Source organism: Oncorhynchus keta, chromosome 22 (genome assembly GCF_023373465.1).
Source record: "Oncorhynchus keta strain PuntledgeMale-10-30-2019 chromosome 22, Oket_V2, whole genome shotgun sequence".
Lineage (NCBI taxonomy): Eukaryota > Metazoa > Chordata > Actinopteri > Salmoniformes > Salmonidae > Oncorhynchus > Oncorhynchus keta.
This window is the reverse complement of record NC_068442.1, coordinates 32223111-32247675: the sequence shown is the minus strand read 5'-3', so window position 1 is coordinate 32247675 and position 24565 is coordinate 32223111. Positions and strand designations below refer to the sequence as shown.

The 24565-nt window shown below is 42.1% G+C and overlaps 2 protein-coding genes across 2 annotated transcripts in view; both read right to left on the bottom strand.

Moving 5' to 3' along the window:
• LOC118400861 (zinc finger CCHC domain-containing protein 14-like) overlaps positions 1-13908 on the bottom strand; it is a 40261-nt gene extending 26353 nt beyond the window's left edge. Inside the window, exons 1-2 of the mRNA XM_052475037.1 lie at positions 12322-13908; positions 5674-5800 (exon numbers count right to left, since the gene is read on the bottom strand). Coding sequence (XP_052330997.1) covers positions 5674-5800; positions 12322-12963 — 769 coding nt within the window. The 5' untranslated portion in view covers positions 12964-13908. The remainder of the gene's footprint in view (positions 1-5673; positions 5801-12321) is intronic.
• LOC118401366 (kelch-like protein 25) overlaps positions 1-24565 on the bottom strand; it is a 997662-nt gene that overhangs the window by 961923 nt on the left and 11174 nt on the right. The window lies entirely within an intron of this gene.

Here is a 24565-nt window from a genome sequence, read left to right as displayed (position 1 = left end):
TTTATTGATCTCTCTAAGGCTTTTGATACAGTTGATCATGCTATAGAGAGGCAGAGATTGTCGAGTGTAGGTCTTTCGGAGCATGCAGTTGCATGGTTTGCTAACTATCTGTCAACTATCTGTTAAATTGTCTGTCTTGAATGGTGTGCCCCAAGGCTCTGTACTTGGTCCTCTCTTATTCACTATTTATATAAATGATTTAGACAAAAATGTCCAAAATGCACAACTTCATTTTTATGCTGATGATACTGTTATTTACTGTTGTGCCTCGTCTCTTACAAAAGCTTTCCAGAACATGCAAACTGCTTTTTATACTGTTCAACTTACCTTGTGTCAATTGAAGCTTATTCTCAATACTGACAAAACTAAACTAATGGTGTTCTCTAATGCAAGAAATAGACCTTTGAACCTTTCACCTATTACTACCTGTCACAGCAAGGAGATTGAGGTTATAACCTCATATAAATATCTTGGAATTTTAATTGATGACAACCTCTCTTTTAAATTGCATATTCAACAACTTACAAAAAAATTGAAGCTGAAATTGGGATTTTATTTTAGGAATAAGGCCTGTTTTTCTTTTGAAGCAAGAAGGAGGCTAGTATCAGCTACATGTATGCCTTTACTAGACTATGGGGATATTTTATATATGAATGCTTCCGCTCAGTGTTTGAGATCAATTCACACTTTTTACCATGGCACATTGAGATTTATTTTAAACTGCAAAACCCTTACGCACCACTGCACTTTGTATACCAGGGTTGGCTGGCCTTCTCTAGTCACTCGTAGGCTCAGTCACTGGTATAGTTATATTTACAAAGCCATTTTGGGTTTAGTATCTTTATATTTGTGCATTTTTATTGTTCAGAAATGTGGTGGGTACTCTCTTCGTTCGCTGGACTTTATCCTGCTAACTGTTCCAAATGTCTGAACTGAATTTGGTAAAAGGGCTTTTATGTACTCTGCGCCACCGTCTTGGAACACCTTACAAAATACTTTTAAACTGGAAGAACTTGTCCTGATTGGTGTTTTTAAATCACTGATGAAGGATTTCGAGGCTGATTCCCTGACCTGTCAATGTTTTTAATGGACTGTTTTATACTCTTGTGAATTCAATGGTTATTACTAAATTACTTAGTTTTTCATGTTGTCTGTCTGTAATTTCTTTGTAATGACTTGGTGCTGCCTATCTTGGCCAGGGCGCTCTTGAAAATGTCTCCTGAGACCATTCTCCTGAGACCATTCATGTGTGGGGTTGCTTCTCAGCCAAGGGAGTGGGGTCACTCACAATTTTGCCTAAGAACACAGCCATGAATAAAGAAGGGTACCAACACATCTTCCGAGAGCAACTTCTCCCAACCATCCAGGAACAGTTTGATGAGGAACAATGCCTTTTCCAGCATGGAGCACCTTGCCATAAGGCAAAAGTGATAACTAAGTGGCTTGGGGAACAAAACATCAATATTTTGGATCCATGGCCAGGAAACTCCCCAGACCTTAATCCCATTGAGACCTTGTGGTCAATCTTCAAGAGGCGGGTGGACAAACAAAAACCCACAAATTCTGACAAACAGGAGTCGCTGGTGCGCGATGAGACAAGGATATCCCTACCGGCCGAACCCTCCCTAACCCGGACGACACTAGGTAAATTGTGCGTCGACCCACGGACCTCCCGGTCAGTTACAACAGAGCCTGGGCGCGAACCCAGGGTCTCTGATGGCACAGCTGGCGCTGCAGTACAGCACCACTGCGCCACCCAGGAGTCCACGTGCCCATTCTCATCGACGGGGCTGTAGTAGAGCAGGTTCAAATCCCTTGTTGTCCACATCAACAACACACTAGATTGGTCCACACACACCAAGACAGTCGTGAAGAGGGCACGACAAAGCCTATTCCCCTCAGGAAACTAAAAAGATTTGGCATGGGTCCTGAGATCCTAAAAAGGATCTACAGCTGCAACATCGAGAGCATCCTGACCGGTTGCATCACTGCCTGGACGGAAATCGCTCGGCGTCCGACCGCAAGGCACTTCAGAGGGTAGTGCATACGGCCCAGTACATCACTGGGGCAAAGCTGCCTGCCATCCAGGACCTCTACACCAAGCGGTGCCCTAAAAATTGTCAAAGACCCCAGCCACCCCAGTCATAGACTGTTCTCTCTACTACCGTATGGCAAGCGTTACCGGAGTGCCAAGTCTAGGACAAAAAGGCTTCTCAACAGTTTTTACCCCCAAGCCATAAGACTCCTGAACAGGTAACCCAATGGCTACCCGGACTATTTGCATTGTATGCCACCCCCACCCCTCTTTTACGCTGCTGCTACTCTCTGTTTATTTTATATGCATAGTCACATTAACTCTACATTCATGTACATACTACCTAAATGGCCCGACCAACCAGTGCTCCTGCACATTGGCTTACCGGGCTATCTGCATTGTGTCCCTGTCACGTCCTGACCTTAGTTCCTTTTTCTTGTCTCTATTTTAGTTTGGTCAGGGCGTGAGTTGCGGTGGGCATTTTATGTTTGTTCTGTGTGTTATAGTTCTATGTGTTTGGCCTGGTATGGTTCCCAATCAGAGGCAGCTGTCAATCGTTGTCTCTGATTGAGAACCATACGTAAGGTAGCCTGTTCCCACCTGGTGTTTGTGGGTAGTTGTTTCCTGTTTTGTGTTGTGTCACCTTTCAGGATTGTTTCGATTTCGTTGTTCCCCTTTTGGTTATTTTGTATTTCGTGTTCAGTGATATTAAATTGACATGGACACTTGCGTTTTGGTCCGATCTTTCCTGTTCCTCAGATGAAGAGATTGTTACAGTCCCACCACCCGCCAACCCCTCTTTTTACACTTCTGCTACTCTCTGTTCATCATATATACATAGCCACTTTAACGATACCTACATGTACATACTACCTCAGTAAGCCTGACTAACATGTGTCTGTATATAGCCTTGCTAAGCTTTTTTCAAATGTATTTTTTTTTGCACCATTGGTTAGAGCCTGTAAGTAAGCATTTCACTGTAAGGTCTACTACACCTGTTGTATTCGGTGCAGGTGACAAATAAACTTTGATTTGAACTTCATGTAATTGTCAATAAAAGCCTTTGATACTTATGAAATGCTTGTAATTATACTTCAGTATTCCATAGTAACATCTGACAAAAATATCTAGACACTGAAGCAGCAAACTTTGTGGAAATTAATATTTGTGTCATTCTCAAAACTTTTGGCCACGACTGTACAATCAACAGCCAATAACGCTAATCAAAATATTTACAAACATAATATATATGCCATTTAGCAGACGCTTTTATCCAAAGCGACTTACAGTCATGTGTGCATACATTCTACGTATGAGTGGTCCCGGGAATCGAACCCACTACCCTGGCGTTACAAGCGCCATGCTCTACCAACTGAGCTACAGAAGGACCACAAGACCACACATGAGGGATCATGAAAAGGTAGGAAATAGAACAAAAGACAAGAAAGAGACCTCAAGATATCTGAATATTAAAGATGTGATACTCAGTCTGTGAACAAAGTCTGTTGTCCTTGGCTCTGGTTAGGCCGCATGGAAGTGAACAAAGGAAAGATGGCGGTGTGTCCTTAGTCCTGAGTTGAGGGGTTCCTTGGTGGTGGTTTCTCGCTCCTTTCCTCTGAGTTTGGAAGGTCCCTCGTGGGCTGCTCCTCTGGGTTGTGTCCCTGTTGGCCCTGTCTGCTGGCTCTTCCTTTGAGTTGCAGAGGCTGTGCTCTAAATCATTTTCTCCCTCTTTCCTTGAAGAAGGTTAGCTTAAATGTACTGTTCAGGCTACACTAGCTCTTTAAAGACTTTCTCCTTCTGAGACTGTTTAGTGCATGGGCTCTTCCGCAACAATGTCTGTACTGGATTAAAGGTACTATTCCCTAAAATGTACTTTCACTAAGCTAAATTCACCAGTTCTTGTCATTAGAGGCTAAGGTCCAGGCCCTGTGGTCAGCCTACTGAAGATGGAGGTTCATCTCCCTCCTCGAGAGAGGTCCAACTTGAGTCCAGCAGGATAAAAGAGTGAGGTGGGAGACAACAGAGTCCTTTTGCAGTCCTATGACGTAATAATGTATCATACCTAGGTGTGAAGGGTCACTTTTATGACCACTTGTCTTAGAGAGCGAGAGAGATTGGAAGAACTTATAGACAGACAGTAAAAGGATGTTCAACATTGTTTTCTTATATGATATGATATTAAAACAACACGTCTCCACAAATGTTACTGTACAATTCGTTGACCAGTCAAGTGGTGCCTATAGTATAGAAAGAAGGACCTCATGACACAGTGTATCAAAGAAGGAGAATCTAAAACAGATTTAGATCTCTTCTACTGTAGTAACATCTACTTCCTACTATTGTCAGGATTTCAGAGAAAAATGACATTGCTGAGGTCATCATTGTCCACCAAGCTACTCCTACCTCCAGGTAAAGCTTTCCAAAACTGGAGGAGAAAATTTGGCTTGTGAATTACATAACACGTGACCACACTTGGAGTGAACATCTGGGTTTTGGTCTAGTCAACAAGAAAAAAATAGACAAAAAAAAGACAACAAAAAAAACCATGCAGACAACTAAGAAACATACTATATTTATAGCTGTAGTGTATGTGGCCTGAAAACAATCCCAAGCAACAGTATCATTCAAATCCAAACAAGCATGGCCTTTTGTGAGTTTGTTTCTTTCTGGCTGTGCATGTTGTCTATTCAGGCCTATGGCAGCAAATATTTACAAATATTGTACTAACAACCTGCTTACACCCCCCCTCAAAACAAATACCTCATTACCTAAGTGACACTCTAGTAAAGTAAAAGTTTTAAACATCATTCCACATAGCAGTGGAACTGTTCAGTAGTATGTACAGTGTGAAGGAGTGAATGGGAGAATGAGAAGTGTGAAACAGAGGATGATGGGAGATTCCTGCAGCAGCTGCTCCCTCCAGACTGGAGCAGCGTAGCAGTGTGTAAAACATAACACTGATGCCCTTCATGGCACACGGTTGAGAACTAGATTAATGAGCAACCTTCTCTCTCTCCTTCTGATTGGGGGAGGGCCATAGGGCAATCATGCCTCCACATTCCTCAGGGACCTGATTGGTCGATATCGGTATTTCAGCATGTGGTTTCTTGTTCTGGGTGCATGTGTGAGTGGCTGACACAACTACAAAGCATGATCTGTCTGACAACTACCGATGTAAAATCTTAATTTGCTTCAAAAGGAAAATAATCCTGCAGCAAAAGGAAATGGAAATTATTATGCGGATTATAGTTAATGTTATATATATTTTTGCAGGTGTTGATACATTTTTCATTAGGGCAAAGCAAGTCTGGCATTTTAAAGTGGAAACTACAAACTTTAGAATACTTTTTAAACCTTGAATACACTAGGAAAATTCTAAGCAACAAATGAGTGATCAAATTAAGATCCTACATCTGTAACTCAACTGCTTCCTCCAAAGACATGTACTGTATGAGCAACAACACCTGTGATCTCAAGAATCCCATAGTACTACAGATTCCCATGTGTGACGTTGTTGGAGTGAACCTTGACGCTTACTGTCTCTGTAATGTCCTGTCCTTGTCTCATTCGTATATAGAGTAAATTAGTGTGAGAGAGTTCTGTGGATAAGCGTGACAGAGAAAAGTTATGTTTCTCACCTTTGCAGGGTTTACCAACGTGCACCTTGACTGGCAGCTCCTTGCATGAGAGAGATGGCATGTGAGGCATGGATTCTGGGACAATTCCCTCGTTCCCTCGCCCTGCTCCGACCTCTCGGTGCAGTGTCTGTGAAACATGGGTCAAAGGTCATGTCAAGTAGGTTAATATCATGGTCAGAGGGTTAGGGATTACTAAACCTTCAGCACCTTGACTGTCATTCAGACTGCCCTACTCACTCACTGTCATATAATCATCTCCCTCATGTATTATGCCTTACAGAGGTAAGAGACAGGGTCAGACTCACAGACTTATGGAAATCACTGACTTTATTTGAAAATGACCTCTGATGACATCCTATGGGGTAATTTTCTTAGGACACGATATTTTTCAAAACAAAACATAGAAAATCATTGTCATCCCATACAGTGCCTTCTGAAAGTATTTATACCCTTTGACTTGTTCCACATTTGTTGTGTTACAGCCTGAATTAAACATTTATTAAATTTAGATTTTTTTTTGTCACTGGCTTACACACAATACCCCGTACTGTCAAAGTGGAATTATGTTTGTTTTTTATGTTTTCAAATTAACTTAAAACAGAAAGGCTGAAATGTCTTGAGTCAATAAGTATTCAACATTTGTTATGTCAAGTAAAAATTTGCTAAAAAAGTCACATAATAAGTTGCAGGGACTCACTCGGTGTGCAATAATAGTGTTTAACATAATTATTAAACGACTACTTTATCTCTGCACCCCAGAAATACAATTATCTGTAATTCCAAGGAACAGTCTGTAGATCTCAGAGAATTGTTATGAGGAATACAGTGCCTTCAGAAAGTATTCACACCCCTTTACTTTTCCCACATCCTTTTGTTGTGTCACAGTCTGAATTTAAAATGTATTAAATTGAGATTGTGTGTCATTGATCTACACACAATACCCCATAATATCAAAGTGGAATTTTGTTTGTAGAACATTTTAGAAAGAAAGAAAAATATTAAAAGAGAATGTCTTGAGTCAGTAAGTATTTAACCCCTTTGCTATGGCAAGCCTAAATAAGTTCAGGAGTAAAAATGTGCTTAACAAATCACATAATGCAGTGCATTCAGAAAGTATTCAGACCCCTTGACTTTTTCCACATTTTGTTACGTTACAGCCTTCTTCAAAAATGTATTCAATCGTTTTTCCCCCTCATCAATGTACACACAATACCCCATAATGACAAAGCAAAAACAGGTTTTCAGAAATGTTTGCAAATGTATTAAAAATACCATTTACATAAAGATTTAGACCCTTTACTCAGTACTTTCTTGAAGCACCTTTGGCAGCAATTACAGCCTCGAGTCTTCTTGGGTATGACGCTACATGCTTGGCACACCTGTATTTAGGGAGTTCCTCCCATTATTCTCTGCAGATCCTCTCAAGCTCTGTCAGGTTGGATGGGGAGAGTCCCTGCACAGTTATTTTCAGGTCTCTCCGGAGATGTTCGATCGGGTTCAAGTCCGGGCGCTGGCTGGGCCACTCAAGGAAATTCAGAGACTTGTCCCAAAGCCACTCCTGTATTGTCTTGACTGTGTGCTTAGTGTCGATGTCCTGTTGGAAGGTAAACCTTTGCCCCAGTCTGAGGTCCTGAGTGCTCTGGAGCAGGTTTTCATCAAGGATCTCTCTGTACTTTGCTCCATTCATCTTCCCTCGATCCTGACTAGTCTCCCAGTCCCTGAAAAACATCTCCACAGCATGATGCTGCCATCACCATGCTTCAATGTAAGGATGTAAGGGTGGTGCCAGGTTTCTTCCAGACGTGACGCTTGGCATTCAGGCCAAAGAGTTCAAGGATGATCAATCGAAACAGGATGCACCTGTGCTCAATTTCATGTCTCATAGCAAAGGGTCTGAATACTTATGTAAATAAGGCATTTCTGTTTTTTATTTTTTATAAATTTGCTAAAATTTTTACCTTGTGTCATATTGCACAACTTGGATTCGTAACATATCATACAAATTGCAAAATTGGAAACATATCACATGAAATAGATGACGTAGTACCAGCGCTCTAAATAAATTCATTGGTAGGTAGGAGCACCAGAAAATGTTTTACTTTATTTTTTACTGCAAATGACTGTCCGATCGTTCTTAATTATCATCCGTTGTTACTTTGATGATGTAGACCGCATCACTAGAGAGTGGGCAAGACATTCAAATAAAAACATATTTTAATTATTGTATTCAAAAGTGCAACTGCAAACATATTTACATAGGTGATTAGTTTTGGACAAACAAATGTAATATACAAAACATAACATTAATTGTAATGCAAAAGTGAAACAACAAACATATTTATACAGGTGATTAAAACATAACCTTTATTGTATTTAAAAATCCAACCACAAACTGTTATGATATACTGCATTCAGCTAACAGATAGAAAAATAAAAAATGATACAAACTATGAGGCTAATAATAGTAATGTAACATGCTGACTATGAACTGATACGTGGATACTGAAATAAATGTTCAGTCTCCAGTCACATGAACAAATCCATTTCTTTGATCTAGAATCTACCTTATAAAACAACTTTATTTTAGGGTTAGAGTTTAGGGACGTCCCAAGGATGGTGCCAATAAACCTTGTTCCATATGTCGGGTTGATTTGAAATCCACTATTTTTCTGGGTGAGTAACATCAGTCTGAATTTGGTGAAGGCCATCTCCTCATTGGCAATGTGGTAAACGGTGATACATTTCATCTCTAGGTCAGTTAGCTCTGCCTGTTGACCGGCTTGGCTTTCAAATACGGCTGGTAGACATAGGTATGTTGCTCCAGCCCCTGCCCCGATGTACTTGTCCCGGCACTTGATGTGCTTTTGACTTAAAGTTATATTTGAGCAAAAACGTGTGTTTTAGGTTGTGGCAATTAAGTCCTCCCTGCTGCTATTACTCCACACATTCGACACTATTCACAGAACATTGTGCTCACAGAACATTGTGCAGCAACCCCTCTAGAAACATGTAGATATTTGTATTTCTCTGAGGAGGTGGTCCAGTAGCAGCATCTGCTACATTGTCCTCATCATCATCTTCTTCTGGTTGTGGTTGATCATTTCATAATTTGTTAAAGAAAACTTCAATTGTTCTTAACTCACTCGCAGGGTTAAATAAAGGTACAATTCCACGTGTTGTTCTTGCTAGCTAGCTTGCTAGCTAATGCCATTAATTAGCTGACAGAAAAGGGTGGCACAGTTCTGGGGGAAGAATTCTGCAAAAAGGGTTGTGACTGGTGTTTGATTGGTTTAATTAGCTGCATTTAAACATTTGTAGCATTATGATTGGTTATGATTTGTAAACAATGTTTCAGTCTGTCTTATTTGAGCAGTGAAGAGAAGAGTGTTGCAATGAAATATTTTTAGGCATTGCTTTTTTATTGGATTTCTTTTTTTTTGCTCCCAAAATAAAAGTCCTGTTCACACAGCAACATTTTGGACACACTTTTGAGCCCTGTGTAGTACACAAGTGGATGACTTAGTACAAAAAAACTGAGGCCATTTTGAAATTGTACAAAAGTTTGAGAGTGCATCTTTAAGTGAAGAAAAGCTGTCATTAGTAAAAGGTTACCACAAATACGGCAGCTGATTCGCAGAATATTATAGCTCTTTTGCAGTATCATATAGTCTATATTGATTTATACGTTATGGCCATAGACGGTGTATTGTTGTGACACACTGAGCAGGTGTCTGTGCTGCTTGCTCTGTGATTATGTATCATGAAAGGCTGTCAAGACAGCTAGGGGAGAGTAATAGCCACTGCACTCTGAACTAGGGTCCTGTATTTTGGTTAATCATGTCACATGACCTGGATTTTTATTCAAGGTTTTTCAACATACGGTCTTATTTTCTTTTTCTTTCAGATGGTCCAGCACCATCCTCAGATAATTGCTTTCATTTTTGGTTCAATTCTAATTTATGTCAAATGATCAAATCTACATCATGTGACATGATAAACCAAAACACAGGGCTTTACCCATAACTAACTAGTTTCCTGGAAAGGAGAGACGTTTTAAAAGATCTGTTGAAAGAGACTGTCGTCCTGCTTGTGTTTACATTCATATGCCCAGTAATCTTATTGCTTCTGTAATTATTTACATGTACTGGCAAAATGTCTCAGCTAAGGTTGTGCAGTCCAAATATCTTCATTCCAACCAAATATTTTATATGTATTTTGCATCTTTCCTCTTTGAAGCCCTGTAAGTGGTGAGGCTGATGTGTATAAGAGCAGAGGTAAAACAGCACATGTGCTCAACCAAGCAGCAACAGCAACACACAGACGAGCTCTGAAACCAATTAAGCGTTCTTTACAGTGTGCTACTGCCACATCCGCATCCATTCCTTGCAAATCTGCTATTTTTCTCAGGGGAAAGGGAAGGTCCTGCTGCTAGGAGAGATGCTAGCTGCCTGGGCTAGATTTAGAACTGAAATGGACATGGCAGTAGCACAGGTCATAGCAGATGAAACACCACTAAGGAGTGTGTGTGGTTTAGCTATGTTTCATGTCTGATCAGGTTAGGGTTAACGTAAAGGCTTCTCCAAACAGTCAGAGAGAGCAGCAGTTAGACTAGAGCTTCCTGGTGATTCACTGGAGGGTTGAGTCTCTCTCACACAGGATTGATTTCAGCATTGAGAAATGTGCTGACCTGCACTTAATGGAGGCCAAGACCAACAAAACACTAAATACAACCAAGCGCTTTCCTTTGAGCTGCCAGGGTACTTTCCCCTCAAACACATGTTTGAACAGCCCTGTGTGTTTGCTGGGTGTCTCTGATTCAACACATTGACAAACAGGCACTTGTAATGATCCTGCCTTTGTTTAAGAATAGAAAAAAGTTAACCTGTGTCTGTGTGCCAATGTATTCAAATCCAATTGAAGTAGTAAGGTTAACTTTTCTTTTGAAGCATTGCATTTAGCCTTTCATGTGTTCTTCATTCTTTCTCTCTCAAACAAACACACATACATACACACACTGTAATATTGTAAATAGAAGGGTAATGACATTTCCAGATGTTTCTTGAGGTGTTTATTTTATCAACAATAATATTCCTGATGCATGACAAAAGACCCTTAAAATGGCATAATAACATTTTTTAACTTTTTGCAATAAATGTCACAATCCTAAAAGCAAAGAAAGCTGTATATTTTGTTAACAAGGTTTCATAATCCCACATTGCTGTGTTAACATCTGGTTGTCCAAAGAGGTAAAAAGTCATGCTGAATCTACAGACAGAGTGTATGAGTGAATGTTCAGGATACCAATGGTTGAGTACAACAGACAGATATGCCCCTGGGGGGACCAGCAAAAAAGCATGTTTGTTTAGTTCAATTAATTCCTTTTCGGTCACATTTGTTAGTGGTGGGAAATTCCATGATAACAGAATGACGCTCAGACTCAGATAGTTCACGTCGAAATGTATGTCAAACCAAAACCAAACATTGCAAAGTTAAACAAACCATACAACTATTATGCACCAGGACCACTTCAAAAAATGTCCATGAAGACTTAACAAAAACACACTTGAAGAACAGCACAGATGCAAATGTTGATAACAGAATGTCGTTTTGTGCTGTTTGTGCAGTCATTGTGTTACCAAACTTTGCATCTGCACTGTTCTGCAGGTAGCCTTGTGGTTAAGAGTGTTGGGCCAGTAACTGAAAGGTAGCTGGTTCGGTTCACCGAGCTGACTAGGTGAACAAATTGCTCCTGTAAGTTGCTCTGGAAAAGAGTGTCTGCTAAATGACAAAAAAAATAGTAAATATGTGTTTTTGTCAAATTTACTGTGGAAATGATTAAGTCGTCCTTGCGCATTAAGTTATATGGTTTGTTTAACTTTGCAATCAGTGGATTTTGTTTGACACACATTTTAAAGTAAACTATCTGAGTCTCGGCATCATTTCTGTTATCGTAGAATTGCCCTAGTATGTCTCAACATGACCTAGAAATGGGGGAAGGGCTAGAATGTTATCATTCTCTTCCTACTTTTGGAAAAACCCACACAAGTAAAAGGTAAGGTGTATTAGCGTAATTACAGTGTAACAATCTATTCTCAATCAGTTATAAATAATGTAGGCCAACAGTGTATGTACAAAACAATGTCCCCTCGTATGATCATTTTATCCAAAAAAGGGTACAATAGCTGCCTGTCCCACAAGATGCATCACTCCCAGAACCAGAACAGTGTAGGGAGCTGTTGAATGATTCTGGTTAGCCTCCTAGCACTGACACTCACTAACTTTTTGGCTTGTTAGGTACACTCTTAGAAAAAAAGGGTTCCAAAAAGGTTCTTCGGCTGTCCCCATGGGGGCTTTTGGTTCCAAGTAAAAAATATTTTTGGTTCCAGGTAGAACCATTTTGGGATCCATGTTGGGGTCTACATGGAACCCAAAACGGTTCTACTTGGTACCAAAGGTGTTCTACCTGGAACCAACAAGGGTTCTTCAAAGGGTTCTCATATGGGAAGTTCTAGATAGCACCTATTTTCTAGAAGTGTAGGCTATCATAGAACGTTGTGTTTTGGATGGTTGCTCAAACTTGTAAGTGGCACAATACCATTCATATATCTGGCCATCAAGTGACAACAGGGAGGACATTAAATTACCTACCTTATGAGAACATGGACACCCGACCTGACAGGAGTGGAGGGTGGGCGCAGTGATGTAGGTTGGGATGTTAGTGGCGGGAGACAGGGTGGCCAGCGCTCCAGTCCCGTCGCAGCCACCAGTCCCGGGCTGCTGCTCTCCACAAGTGACCTGCAGGATCTCCTGGATCTGGGTCAGCTCCTGTCTTAGCACCTGCTTCTGATGAAAGCTGAAAGCCGGGTGATTGGATGCCATGGTGAAGAGGAGAAGGAACTGCTCATCCGTTTGTCCATCGTTGAGCTGCAGGCCGTAGTTGTTTATGATGCTGTCGATGTGCGTGAGCGTTCGGAAGAGAACACCCGCAGCCTCTCGATTGTCGGAGCTGAGAAGTGCAAGGGAGATAAGCAGCTTGCTCCTCACGACCTCGTCCGTGATGTTGGTAAGGTTCGAGAGGTCAGCGGGGTTGTTGGCTTTGATCTCGGCATCCCTGAGGGAGTGATAGTCCTTGCGGGCTAAATCTTCCAAGCACGACCCGAGGAAGCGTAGTTCGATGGGAACACAGAGGTCCAAAAGCCCACAAATGAACTCAGCTCTCTGGGCCGAGTTCAATATCGAAAACCAGCGGTAGACCCCTTCCCTTTGAACGGAGCATCGATTTTCAACCATTTTAAAATCGACTCACACGTTTAAACATGGATTATTTTGTTGATTGCGATTAGGCTCAACAATAATAAAATGGCAATACCAAAATTAGTCAAGACAAACTTCCATTTACGGTACAAGTAGCCTAACCATTAAACAGAGAGCGTGCAGGAACCTGCCTGAACAGTTAGTAAACGTCCACCTGGGTCAATGACGCTGGTTATTTGGTTGACAATAATCGTATTCAATGTAGACTATCCACGACCATGAGTTTTCGGGAAAATAAATTACAGCACGTCGTCTTTCTTTGTTTACAGGCCAGTTGCGACATTATTGAAATATGTAACCAAAGCGATAATCACTTGAAAGTCTATAAACAAAAGCATGAGTAGGGTTACTGTACTGCGAGGCTCAGCGTAGTATCCAGTCATCCAGGCTTTCTCGACCAGCCCTCCGAGGTCCCCACGTCAGTCGATTATGGAACAAGTACTACATGAAGTAGATTTAAATAACAAAAACACCATATGAGTATTACACACATAGATAATTTACTTCCAGTGTCAAAGGCACTACTTTCCGTTTATTCCCTGTAAGAAAATCATTTTCGATGGGAATCCGCACGGTATTCGTTGAAATTCTGAGTGTCTGCCAATAAAGAAGACCATAAACTGCATGTAGCCTATAAACTATAGCCAGTAACCTAGGGGTTAAAGTTTAAACGCAAACGATTCAGTTAAATCCTATTGGTCGTAAATTTAACCAGGGACGCGTTTAGATTTGTTCCAGACGAATAACAACAATTGGTGCTTTCAAAACAACTGGGAACTCGGAAAAAACGAGGTCAAATCATGACGTCAGATATCTTCAGGTCGGAAAGCCGGAGCTCTAGAAATATGCCAGTTTCTTTTTTCTCCCAGTGGAGATTTCCCAGTTCTCTTGAACGCACTGAAGTCGGAGATTTTCGAGTTCTGAGCCCCCCTTACATCCTGTCAAAAAAAAACAGCTGTGTAGTAACTTTGGTGCTTTAAAGAAAAGTGTGAACTTAGGGGAAAACGAGGTCAAATCATAACGTAAGTCATCTTCAGGTAGTAAAGTCTGAGATCTAACAAGATGCCAGAGTTTCCGGCTTGCAATTCCGAGTTGGATGACCGTTCAAAATATTTTTCCCCAGTCGAAGCTCGTTCTTTTTCGATTTCCCAGTTGTTTTGAACGTGACACTATTCCAAACTGCCAGCTAAACCCATCAGCGAAAAACATACACTTCGATTGGGTGTACTACAGCTTGTCAGTAACCCCAGCTGCTGGTGTGATTGGTCAGAAAAGTATCTGCACGAGCCTACACATCTTTTTCACATGCGCTCATAATATTTACGTCTCCGATTTGGTAAACGAGAATGTACTTTGTAAAGCGCAAGTCAACCTCTGAAGTGTATGAGTTGAAGAAGTTGATTGTTTTTAAGACAGACACATATGTCATAATTTGTCTTCAAATGTCTTTGCAAACTGATATTAGTGTAAGAGGAGCAGCAGAAGAGTAAAGTTTGAATTTCTGGAATTGCCATTTTCATTGCGTCACTCTGTCTGTGTACGTTTGGTCCATGAACATGGCCTTTATATACAGTTGAGCTGTACAGTAGCTTGTTCGGACTATGGCCTAAAACAGTAGGCTACCCTTCTACGTCTTTAGAAATATATTATGCACACATATTTCGAATCTCTGCATTCATATATGGACAAATATGCCGTTGTTTGATGTGTGAGTATTATCTAATGGCATTTCCTTCCTTGACCTCATACAACTGGTAATCATAAACATTAAGGGCTATTTGAATATGGTAATCTTGAATTTCACCTAATGAGATTTTCAAGTTTTCTGAGCTTGTTGTGAGGCCTTTTCCCTGCTAAAATATGGCCTTGCACTTTCCATAAAAAAACAGTAGATGTCACCATTAGTTAAAGCTTTTTTGCACTACAGTACCAAAAACCTGATGGGTCAGCACACACACAAATAAAAATCTATTCTCAAATATAGCATTTTCAAAATGCTGAGCACAGTGCACAAAGATATTCCAACTCCATTATAATGCAAATTCCAAATGTTATCATATGAAAGCACTGCATATTAAAGTTAATGAACTGGGAAGGGAAAGGAGATACTGAGTCAGATGCTCAACTGAATGCATTCAACCGAAATGTGTCTTCCGGATTTAACCCAACCCCTCTGGATCAGACTGAATATCACATTGAATAAAACTATGGATGAAGTACAAGGCCTACAAAAGTATGAGGTTTGCCTAACTGATGATATAACTGTGATGACATGTGGGAAGTGTAAATTGTGACTGTGTTAACATTACCAGAGGTCACATGTCAGTGCACTCGGTTCAGCAGATAGAGCAGCATAGCCAATCTCCCCTGATCGATCATGCTGATTCAGTTCTGCTGCCATCCCTTTTAGTATCCAAATCCCAACACACATTCACTTAGGTCAGAAACATTCACAGATCTAGATTTATTTGTTTGCCTCGTTGCCCGTCCAACATTTCCTCATCTCCCACCCCTTCTAATGCGACTAGCCCTGATGCTCCTTCCTCTTTTTCACCTGCCACACTATAAAGTTTCTCCCTGCAGGCGGTCACTGAATCCGAGGTGCTAAAAGAGCTCCTTAAACTTGACCCCCAAAAACATCTGGTTCAGATGTTTTAGACCCTTTGTTCTTTAAGGTTGCTGCCCCTATAATCGCCAAGCCCATCTCTGACCTTTTAAACCTGTCTCTCCTCTCTGGGGAGGTTCCCATTGCTTGGAATGCAGCCACGGTTCCTCCTTTATTTAAAGGGGGAGATCAAGCTGATCCTAACCGTTATAGCCCCATTTCTATTTTGCCCTGTTTATCAAAAGTGTTGGAAACACTTGTCAATAATCAACTGACTGGCTTTCTTGATGTCTATAGTATCCTCTCTGGTATGCAATCTGGTTTCCACTCAGGTTATGGATGTGTCACTGAAACCTTAAAGGTCCTCAATGATGTCACCATTGCCCTTGATTCTAAGCAATGTTGTACTGCTATTTTTATTGACTTGGCCAAAGCTTTTTATATGGTAGACCATTCTATTCTTGTGGACCGGCTAAGGAGTATTGGTGTCTCTGAGGGGTCTTTGGCCTGGTTTGCTAACTACCTCTCTCAAAGAGTGCAATGTATAAAATCAGAACATCTGCTTTGTCAGCCAATGCATGTCACCAAGGGTGTACCCCAAGGCTCGATTCTAGGCCCTACACTCTTCTCAATTTACATCAACAACATAGCTCAGGCAGTAGGAATCTCTCTCTCTCTCTCGCTCTCACTCTATACTCCTCTGTAAACTGGTCATCTCTGTATACCCGTCGCAAGACCCACTGGTTGATGCTTATTTATAAAACCCTTTTAGCCCTCACTCCTACCTATCTGAGATATCTACTGCAGCCATCATCTGCCACATACAACACCCGTTCTGCCAGTCACAATCTGTTAAAGGTCCCCAATGCACACACATCCCTGGGTTGCTCATCTTTTCAGTCCGCTGCAGCTAGCGACTGGAACGAGCTGCAACAAACACTGAAACTGGACAGTTTTATCTCAATCTCTTCATTCAAAGACTCAATCATGGACACTCTTACTGACAGTTGTAGCTGCTTTGCGTGATGTATTGTAAGATGGCACTGACAGAGAAGTTCACCTCACTTCAGATCCTTAGAAAACTATGCAGTTATTTGTTTTTTTAAATGTATTATTTCTTACATTAGGGCACAAGTTGCCTTCCAGAGAGACATCAGAGATTGTAACAATCCCTGTTTCACGGAAACATGGCTCACTCGGGATATGTTGTCAGAGTTGGTACAGCCACCCGGTTTCTTCATGCATCGCGCCGACAGAAACAAACATCTCTCTGGTAAGAAGAAGGGCGGGGGTGATTAACCTTATGATTAACGACTCATGGTGTAATCACAACAACATACAGGAACTCAAGTCCTTTTGTTCACCTGGCCTAGAATCAATCCTTACAATCAAATGCCGACCACATTATCTTCCAAGAGAATTCTCTTCAATTATAGTCACAGCTGTGTATACCCCCCAAGCAGATACCTCGTCGGCCCTGAAAGAACTTCACTGGACTCTATGTAAACTGGAAACCGTACATCCCGAGGCTGCATTTATTGTAGCTGGTGATTTTAACAAAGCTAGCCTGAGAACAAGACTTCCTAAATTCTATCAGCATATCGAATGCGCGACATGAGCTGATAGCATTCTGGATTATTGCTACTCTAACTTCCGCAATGCTTACAAAGCCCTCCCCCGTCCTGCATTCAGGAAATCTGAACACGACTCCATTTTGTTGCTCCCAGCCTATAGACAGAAACAAAAACAGGAAACAGCCATGCTCAGGTATATAAAACTCTGGTCTGACCATTCCAGGCTTCAAGATTGCTTCAAACACGTGGACTGGGATACATTCCGGATAGCCTCAGACAATAACATTGATGTACAGTGGGGCAAATAAGTATTTAGTCAGCCACCAATTGTGCAAGTTCTCCCACTTAAAAAGATGAGAGAGGCCTGTACTTTTCATCATAGGTACACTTCAACTATGACAGACAAAATGAGGGAAAAATATCCAGACAATCACATTGTAGGATTTTTAATGAATTTATTTCCAAATTATGGTGGAAAATAAGTATTTGGTCACCTACAAAAAAGCAAGATTTCTGGCTCTCACAGACCAGTAAATTATTTTTTAAGAGGCTCCTCTGTCCTCCACTCATTAACTGTATTAATGGCACCTGTTTGAACTTGTTATCAGTATAAAAGACACCTGTCCACAACCTTAAACAGTCACACTCCAAACTCCACTATGGCCAAGACCAAAGAGCTGTCAAAGGACACCAGAAACAAAATTGTAGACCTGCACCAGGCTGGGAAGACTGAATCTGCAATAGGTAAGCAGCTTGGTTTGAAGAAATCAACTGTGGGAGCAATTATTAGGAAATGGAAGACATACAAGACCACTGATAATCTCCCTCGATCTGGGGCTCCACGCAAGATCTCACCCCGTGGGGTCAAAATGATCACAAGAACGGTGAGCAAAAATCCCAGAACCACACGGGGGCATCTACTGAATGACCTGCAGAGAGCTGGGACCAAAGTAACAAAGCCTACCATCAGCAAGGGCATTGAAGATTAAACGTGGCTGGGTCTTTCAGCATGACAATGATCCCAAACACACCGCCAGGGCAACGAAGGAGTGGCTTCGTACAAAGCATTTCAAGGTCCTGGAGTGGCCCAGCCAGTCTCCAGATCTCAACCCCATAGAAAATCTTTGGAGGGAGTTGAAAGTCTGTGTTGCCCAGCAACAGCCCCAAAACATCACTGCTCTATTCTTACCTTTATTTAACTAGGCAAGTCAGTTAAGAACAAATTCTTATTTTCAATGATGGTCTAGGAAAAGTGGGTTAACTGCCTGCTTAGGGGCAGAACGACAGATTTGTACCTTGTCAGCTCAGGGGTTTGAACTAGTAACCTTCCGGTTACTAGTATAACCACTAGGCTACCCTGCCACCCCAAGAGGAGATCTGCATGGAGTAATGGGACAAAATACCAACCTTGTGAAGACTTACAGAAAACGTTTGACCTCTGTCATTGCCAACAAAGGGTATATAACAAAGTATTGAGATAAACTTTTGTTATTGACCAAATAATTATTTTCCACCATAATTTGCAAATAAATTCATAAAAAATCCTACAATGTGTTTTTCTGGATTTTTATTCTCATTTTGTCTGTCGTAGTTGAAGTGTACCTATGATGAATATTACAGGCCTCTCTTATATTTTTAAGTGGGAGAACTTGCACAATTGGTGCCTAACTAAATATTTTTTTGCCCCACTGTATATGCTGTCTCAGTGAGCGAGTTTATTAGCAAGTGCATTGGAGATGTCGTACCCACTGTGACTATTAAAACCTTTTTTAATCAGACACCATGGATTGATGGCAGCATTCACACAAAACTGAAAGAGCGAACCACTGCTTTTAATCATGACAAGGCGACTGGAAACATGACCAAATACAAATGGTGCAGCTATACCCTCCGCAAGGCAATCAAACAAGCAAAGCGTCAGTATAGAGACAAAGTAAAGTCGCAATTCAATGGCTCAAACCCGAGACATATGTGGCAGGGTCTACAGTCAATCATGTATTACAAAAAGAAAGACATCGACGTCTTGCTCCCAGACAAACTAAACAACTTCTTTGCTTACTTTGAGGACAATACAGTGCCACTGACACAGCCCACTACCAAAGCCTGTGGGCTCTCCTTCTCTGTGGCCAACGTGAGAAAAACATTTAAACTTGTTAACCCACGCAAGGCTGCCAGCCCAAACGGCATCCCTAGCCGCGTCCTCAGAGCATGTGCAGACCAGCTGGCTGGTGTGTTTACGGACATATTCAATCAATCCCTATCCCAGTCTGTTGTCCCCACATGCTTCAAGATAGCCACCATTGTTCCTGTTCCCAAGAAAGCTAAGGTAACTGAACTAAATGACTATCGCCCTGTTGCACTCACTTCTGTCATCATGAAGTGCTTTGAGAGACTAGTCAAGGATCATATCACCTCCACCCTGCCTGATACCCTAGACCCACTCCAATTTGCTTATCACCCCAACAGGTCCACTGACGATGCAATCGCCCTCACACTACACACTGCCCTATCCCACCTGGACAAGAGGAATACCTATGTAAGAATGCTGTTCATTGACTACAGCGCAGCATGTAACACCTTAGTACCCTCCAAACTTGTCATTAAGCTCGAGACCCTGGGTCTCGACCCCGCCCTGTGCAACTGGGTCCTGGACTTTCTGACGGGCCGCCCTTATGTGGTGAAGGTAGGAAACAACATCTCCACCCCGCTGATCCTCAACACTGGTGCCCCACAAGAGTGCGTTCTCAGTCTTCTCCTGAGCCCTGTTCACCCATGACTGCGTGGCCATGCACGCTTCGAATTCAATCATCAAGTTTGCAGACACCACTAGAGTGGTAGGCCAGATTACTAACGACAAGGAGAAAGCCTACAGAGAGGAGGTGAGAGCCCTCGGAGTGTGGTGTCAGGAAAATAACCTCTCACTCAATGTCAACAAAACAAAGGAGATGATCGTGGACTTCAGGAAACAGCAGAGGGAGCACCCTCCCATCCACATCGACGGGACAGTAGTGGAGAAGGTGGAAGGTTTTAAGTTCCTCTGCGTACACATCATGGACAAACTGAAATGGTCCACCCACACAGAGAGTGGGGTGAAGAAGGTGCAACAGCGCCTCTTCAACCTCAGGAGGCTGAAGAAATTTGTCTTGTCACCTAAAACACTCACTCAACTGCACTGCCCTCAATCGCAAGGCTCTCCAGAGGGTAGTGAGGTCTGCACAACGCATCACCGGAGGCAAACTACCTGCCCTCCAGGACACCAACAGCACCCAATGTCACAGGATTGCCAAAAATATCATCAAGGACAACAACCACCCGAGCCACTGCCTGTTCACCCCACTATCATCCAGAAGGCGAGGTCAGTACAGGTGCATCAAAGCTGGGGCCGAGAGACTGAAAAACTGCAAGGCCATCAGACTGTTAAACAGCCATCACTAACATAGAGTGGCTGCTGCCAACATACAGACTCAACTCTCGGGCTATTTAAATAAATGGACTTAATAAAGGTGTCACTAGTCACTTTAAATAACGCCACTTTAATAATGTTTACATGTCCTACATTACTCATCTCATATGTATATACTGTGTTCTATACCATCTACTGCATTTTGCCAATGCCACACGGCCGTCGCTCATCCGTATATTTATATGTACATATTCTTATTCATCCCTTTACATTTGTGTGTATAAGATAGTTGTAACGGCTGTTGGAGGTGGAAGAAGGTGAGGACCAAAGCGCATCGTGGTAAGTGTTCATGATTATTTAATAGAACAGAACACTGAATGACAAAAACAACAAGAGAACGAAATAAAACCGAAGAAGTTCTGTCTGGTGCAAACATAAAACAGAAACAGCTACCCACACCCATAATGGGAAAACAGGCTGCCTAATTATGGTTCTTATGGGAACCATACCAGGCCTAAACATAGAAACACAACACCTAGACATAAAACATAGAATACCCACCCACATCACACCATGACCAAACTGAAATTAGAAACATACAAAGCAATCTACGGTCAGGGCGAGACAGTAGTTGTTGTGATTTTTTTAGATTACTTGTTAGATATTACTCCATTGTCGGAACTAGAAGCACAAGCATTTAGCTACACCAGATTAACATTTGCTAACCATGTGTATGTGACCAAAACAATTTTATTTTATTTGTCTCTCCCTTCTTGTCGTGACGTGTGTTTTGTCTTATATTTGTATTTTTAATCACAGCCCCCGTCCCCACAGGAGGCCTTTTGCCTTTTGGTAGGCCGTCATTGTAAATAAGAATTTGTTCTGAACTAGCTTGCCTAGTTAAATAAAGGTTAGATAAAATAAACAACTAAGATGTGCACTTGATAATCGTTTTAAACAGATGGCAGGTCAAGAGAGTAGGTTTCTGTTCAATTCTGGTCTACATCTCCTTGCTGTTATTTCACTTGACAACAACATAGGGAAGGAACCCTTTCTTTGCTGTTGACTGTTTTTGTAAAGGTCCACGGATATGTTTCAGAGAGAATGTTCGGTGATGGTGATGAGGATGAGGATGAGGATGAATCAGCATGGTATGTTTTCCCTATGGAGGATGGTGACTGTCATTCGGTCATTGAGAGTAGCTATCAGCTGTGTGGCTTCAGTCGAACCACAGGCACTCCATGCCAATTGCTCAAATTCCCTCACAGCCCCACAGCAGGCCCACACACACACATTTTGCTAATGGCATCTGTTAACCTATTGGATATTGTGTCTGATTTGGCGTACTGGAGGTATGACAATAACTTTGGCTGCTGGGTTGTAACTTGAGTATGTGTGTGTTTTGGAGCTCTAAGGACAAAGGTGTCAGGACATAATTGCTCCTATGGGCCCTGGAAGCCTTTGTGAGATAATATCTGCTGGGACTCACCCAATGAAGGCGAGAACCTGAGATAGGTGAGCTAGAGGGCACACAATTGATTTGATAAGAGGCCTACTGTACAAAAACACAATTTTTCCGGGGAGGGACCAGTAATGAGTCCCATACCGCCTACACTGCCTATCTGGGTCCAGAGTATAGACTAGATCATTGGTTCGGAAACAGGGGTACGTGTACCCCTCAGGATACTTGGGCTATCCTCGGGGTACTTGAAAAAACTCATACAACCGTAGGTCTACTGGTAGAAAGAATGAGAGGGTACTTCTGGAGTACTCCAGGCAGAGCAAAATGTGATTGGTACAGTAACCAAAAAAGGTTGAGAACCACTGGACTAGAGGAACCGCACAACCCACAACACTGAGAGAGGTGAGGTTAGCGTGTCAGTCTTCTCATTCTATTTATACCCAGCTCAGCTCAGTCTGATCTCATCCCAGGTAATTGACAGGATAAACACATCGACAACATGCCAGCTGAGCGTGTGATAGGGAGAGCACCTGAAGAGAGACTAGAATCAAATCAAATTTGTAGTTGTCATATGCTTCGTAAATAACAGGTGTAGACTAACAGTGAAATGCTTACTTACAGGCCCTTCTCAACAATGTAGAGAGAAAGAAAATAGAGAAATAATAGAAAAATAAAGCATGTAATAAAATAAATAATAATAAATGCACAATGAGTAACGATAACTTGGCTATATATATATATATATATATATAGGAGATAATTGCGGTAGATATGTCAAAATCAAATCAAATTTTATTTGGCACATGGGCCAAATACAACTGGTGTAGACTTTACCGTTACGAGCCCTTCCCAATAATGCAGAGTATAAAAATAAATAAAAAATAGTAACATGAGGAATAAAATAAAATACACAAGAATGGAGCTACAGTATCCAGTATACAGGGAATACCAGTACCAGATCAATGGGCAGAGGTACAAGGTATTTGAGGTATATACTGTATGTACATGAAGGCAGAGTAGTGACTAGGGGAGTAAAATAAAGAACAGAGTAGCAGCAGCAAATAATGAGTGGAAAAGTGTGGGTGTATAATGTGTATGTTTGTGCATTTGTGTTGTGTCGGTCTGCATGTGTGTGTTGTGTATGTGTGCATATGTAGTGTATGTGAATGTGGGTGGGTTTTGTTTGGCAGTGTCAATGTAGTGTGTATGAGTGAGTGTGTATATGGTTTGTATATATAGTCTACTGAATGTGCATAGGGTCAGTGCAGATAGTTTGGGTACCATTAATTTACTATTTAGGAGTCTGGCTATTTAGCAGTCTTATGGCTTCGGGGTAAAAGCGGTCTTGGAGCCTGTTGGTCCGAGAGCCGATGCTCTGGTACCGTTTGCCAGACAGTAGCAGAGTGAAAAGTTTATGGCTTGGGTGGCTGGAGTCTTTGGCAATTTTTCGGGCCTTCCTCTGATACCGCCTGATATAGAGGTCCTGGATGGCAGGGAGATCGGTCCCAGCGATGTACTGGGCTGTCCGCACCAAGCCTCTGTAGCACTTTGCAGTCAAGGGTGGTGCATTTGCCATACCAAGCGGTGATGCTTTTTGAGGATCCAAGGGCCCATGCCAAATATTTTCTGCCTCCTGAGGGGGAAGCGGCGCTGCTGTGCCCTCTTCACGACTGTGCGGGGTGTGTGTGGACCATGTTAGGTCCATAGTGATGTGGACAACAAGGAACTTGAAGCTCCCGTTCCACTACAGCCCTGTTGATGTGAATGGGGGCGTGCTCGGCACTCCGTTTTTTGAATTCCACGATCAGTTCCTTTGTCTTGCAGACATTGAGGAAGCGGTTGTTGTCCTGGTACCAGACTGCCAGGTCTCTACCTCTTCTCTATAGGGTGTCTAATCGTCATCACGGATCAGACCTACCGCTGTCGGGTCATCAGCAAACTTAATGATGGTGCTGGAGTCATGTGCAGCCACGCAGATGTCGGTGAATAGGGAGTACAAGAGGGGACTAAGCGTGCACCTCTGAGGGGCCCCAGTGTTGAGGGTCAGCGTGGCGGATGTGTTGTTGCCTAACCTCACCACATGGAGGTGGTCCGTCAGGAAGTCCAGGATCCAGTTGCAGAGGGAGGCGTTCAGTCCAAGGGTCCTTAGCTTAGCAATGAGCTTGGAGGGTACTATGGTGTTGAATGCTGAGCTGTAGTCAATGAACAGCATTCTCACATAGGTGTTCCTCTTGTCCAGGTGGGAAAAGGCAGTGTGGAGTGCAATAGCGATTGCGTCATCTGTGGATCTGTTGGGGCGGTATGTGAATTGGAGTGGGATCAGGGTATCTGGGAAAAGGGTGTTGATGTGAGCCATGACCAGCTTTTCAAAGTATTTTATGGTGAGTCCTACGGGGCGATAGTAATTTAGACAGGTTACCTTGGCATTCTTGAGCACAGGGACTATGGGGGTCTACTTGAAACATGTAGGTATTACACACTGGGTCAGGGAGAGGTTGAAAATGTGAGTGAAGACACTTGCCAGCTGGCCAGCA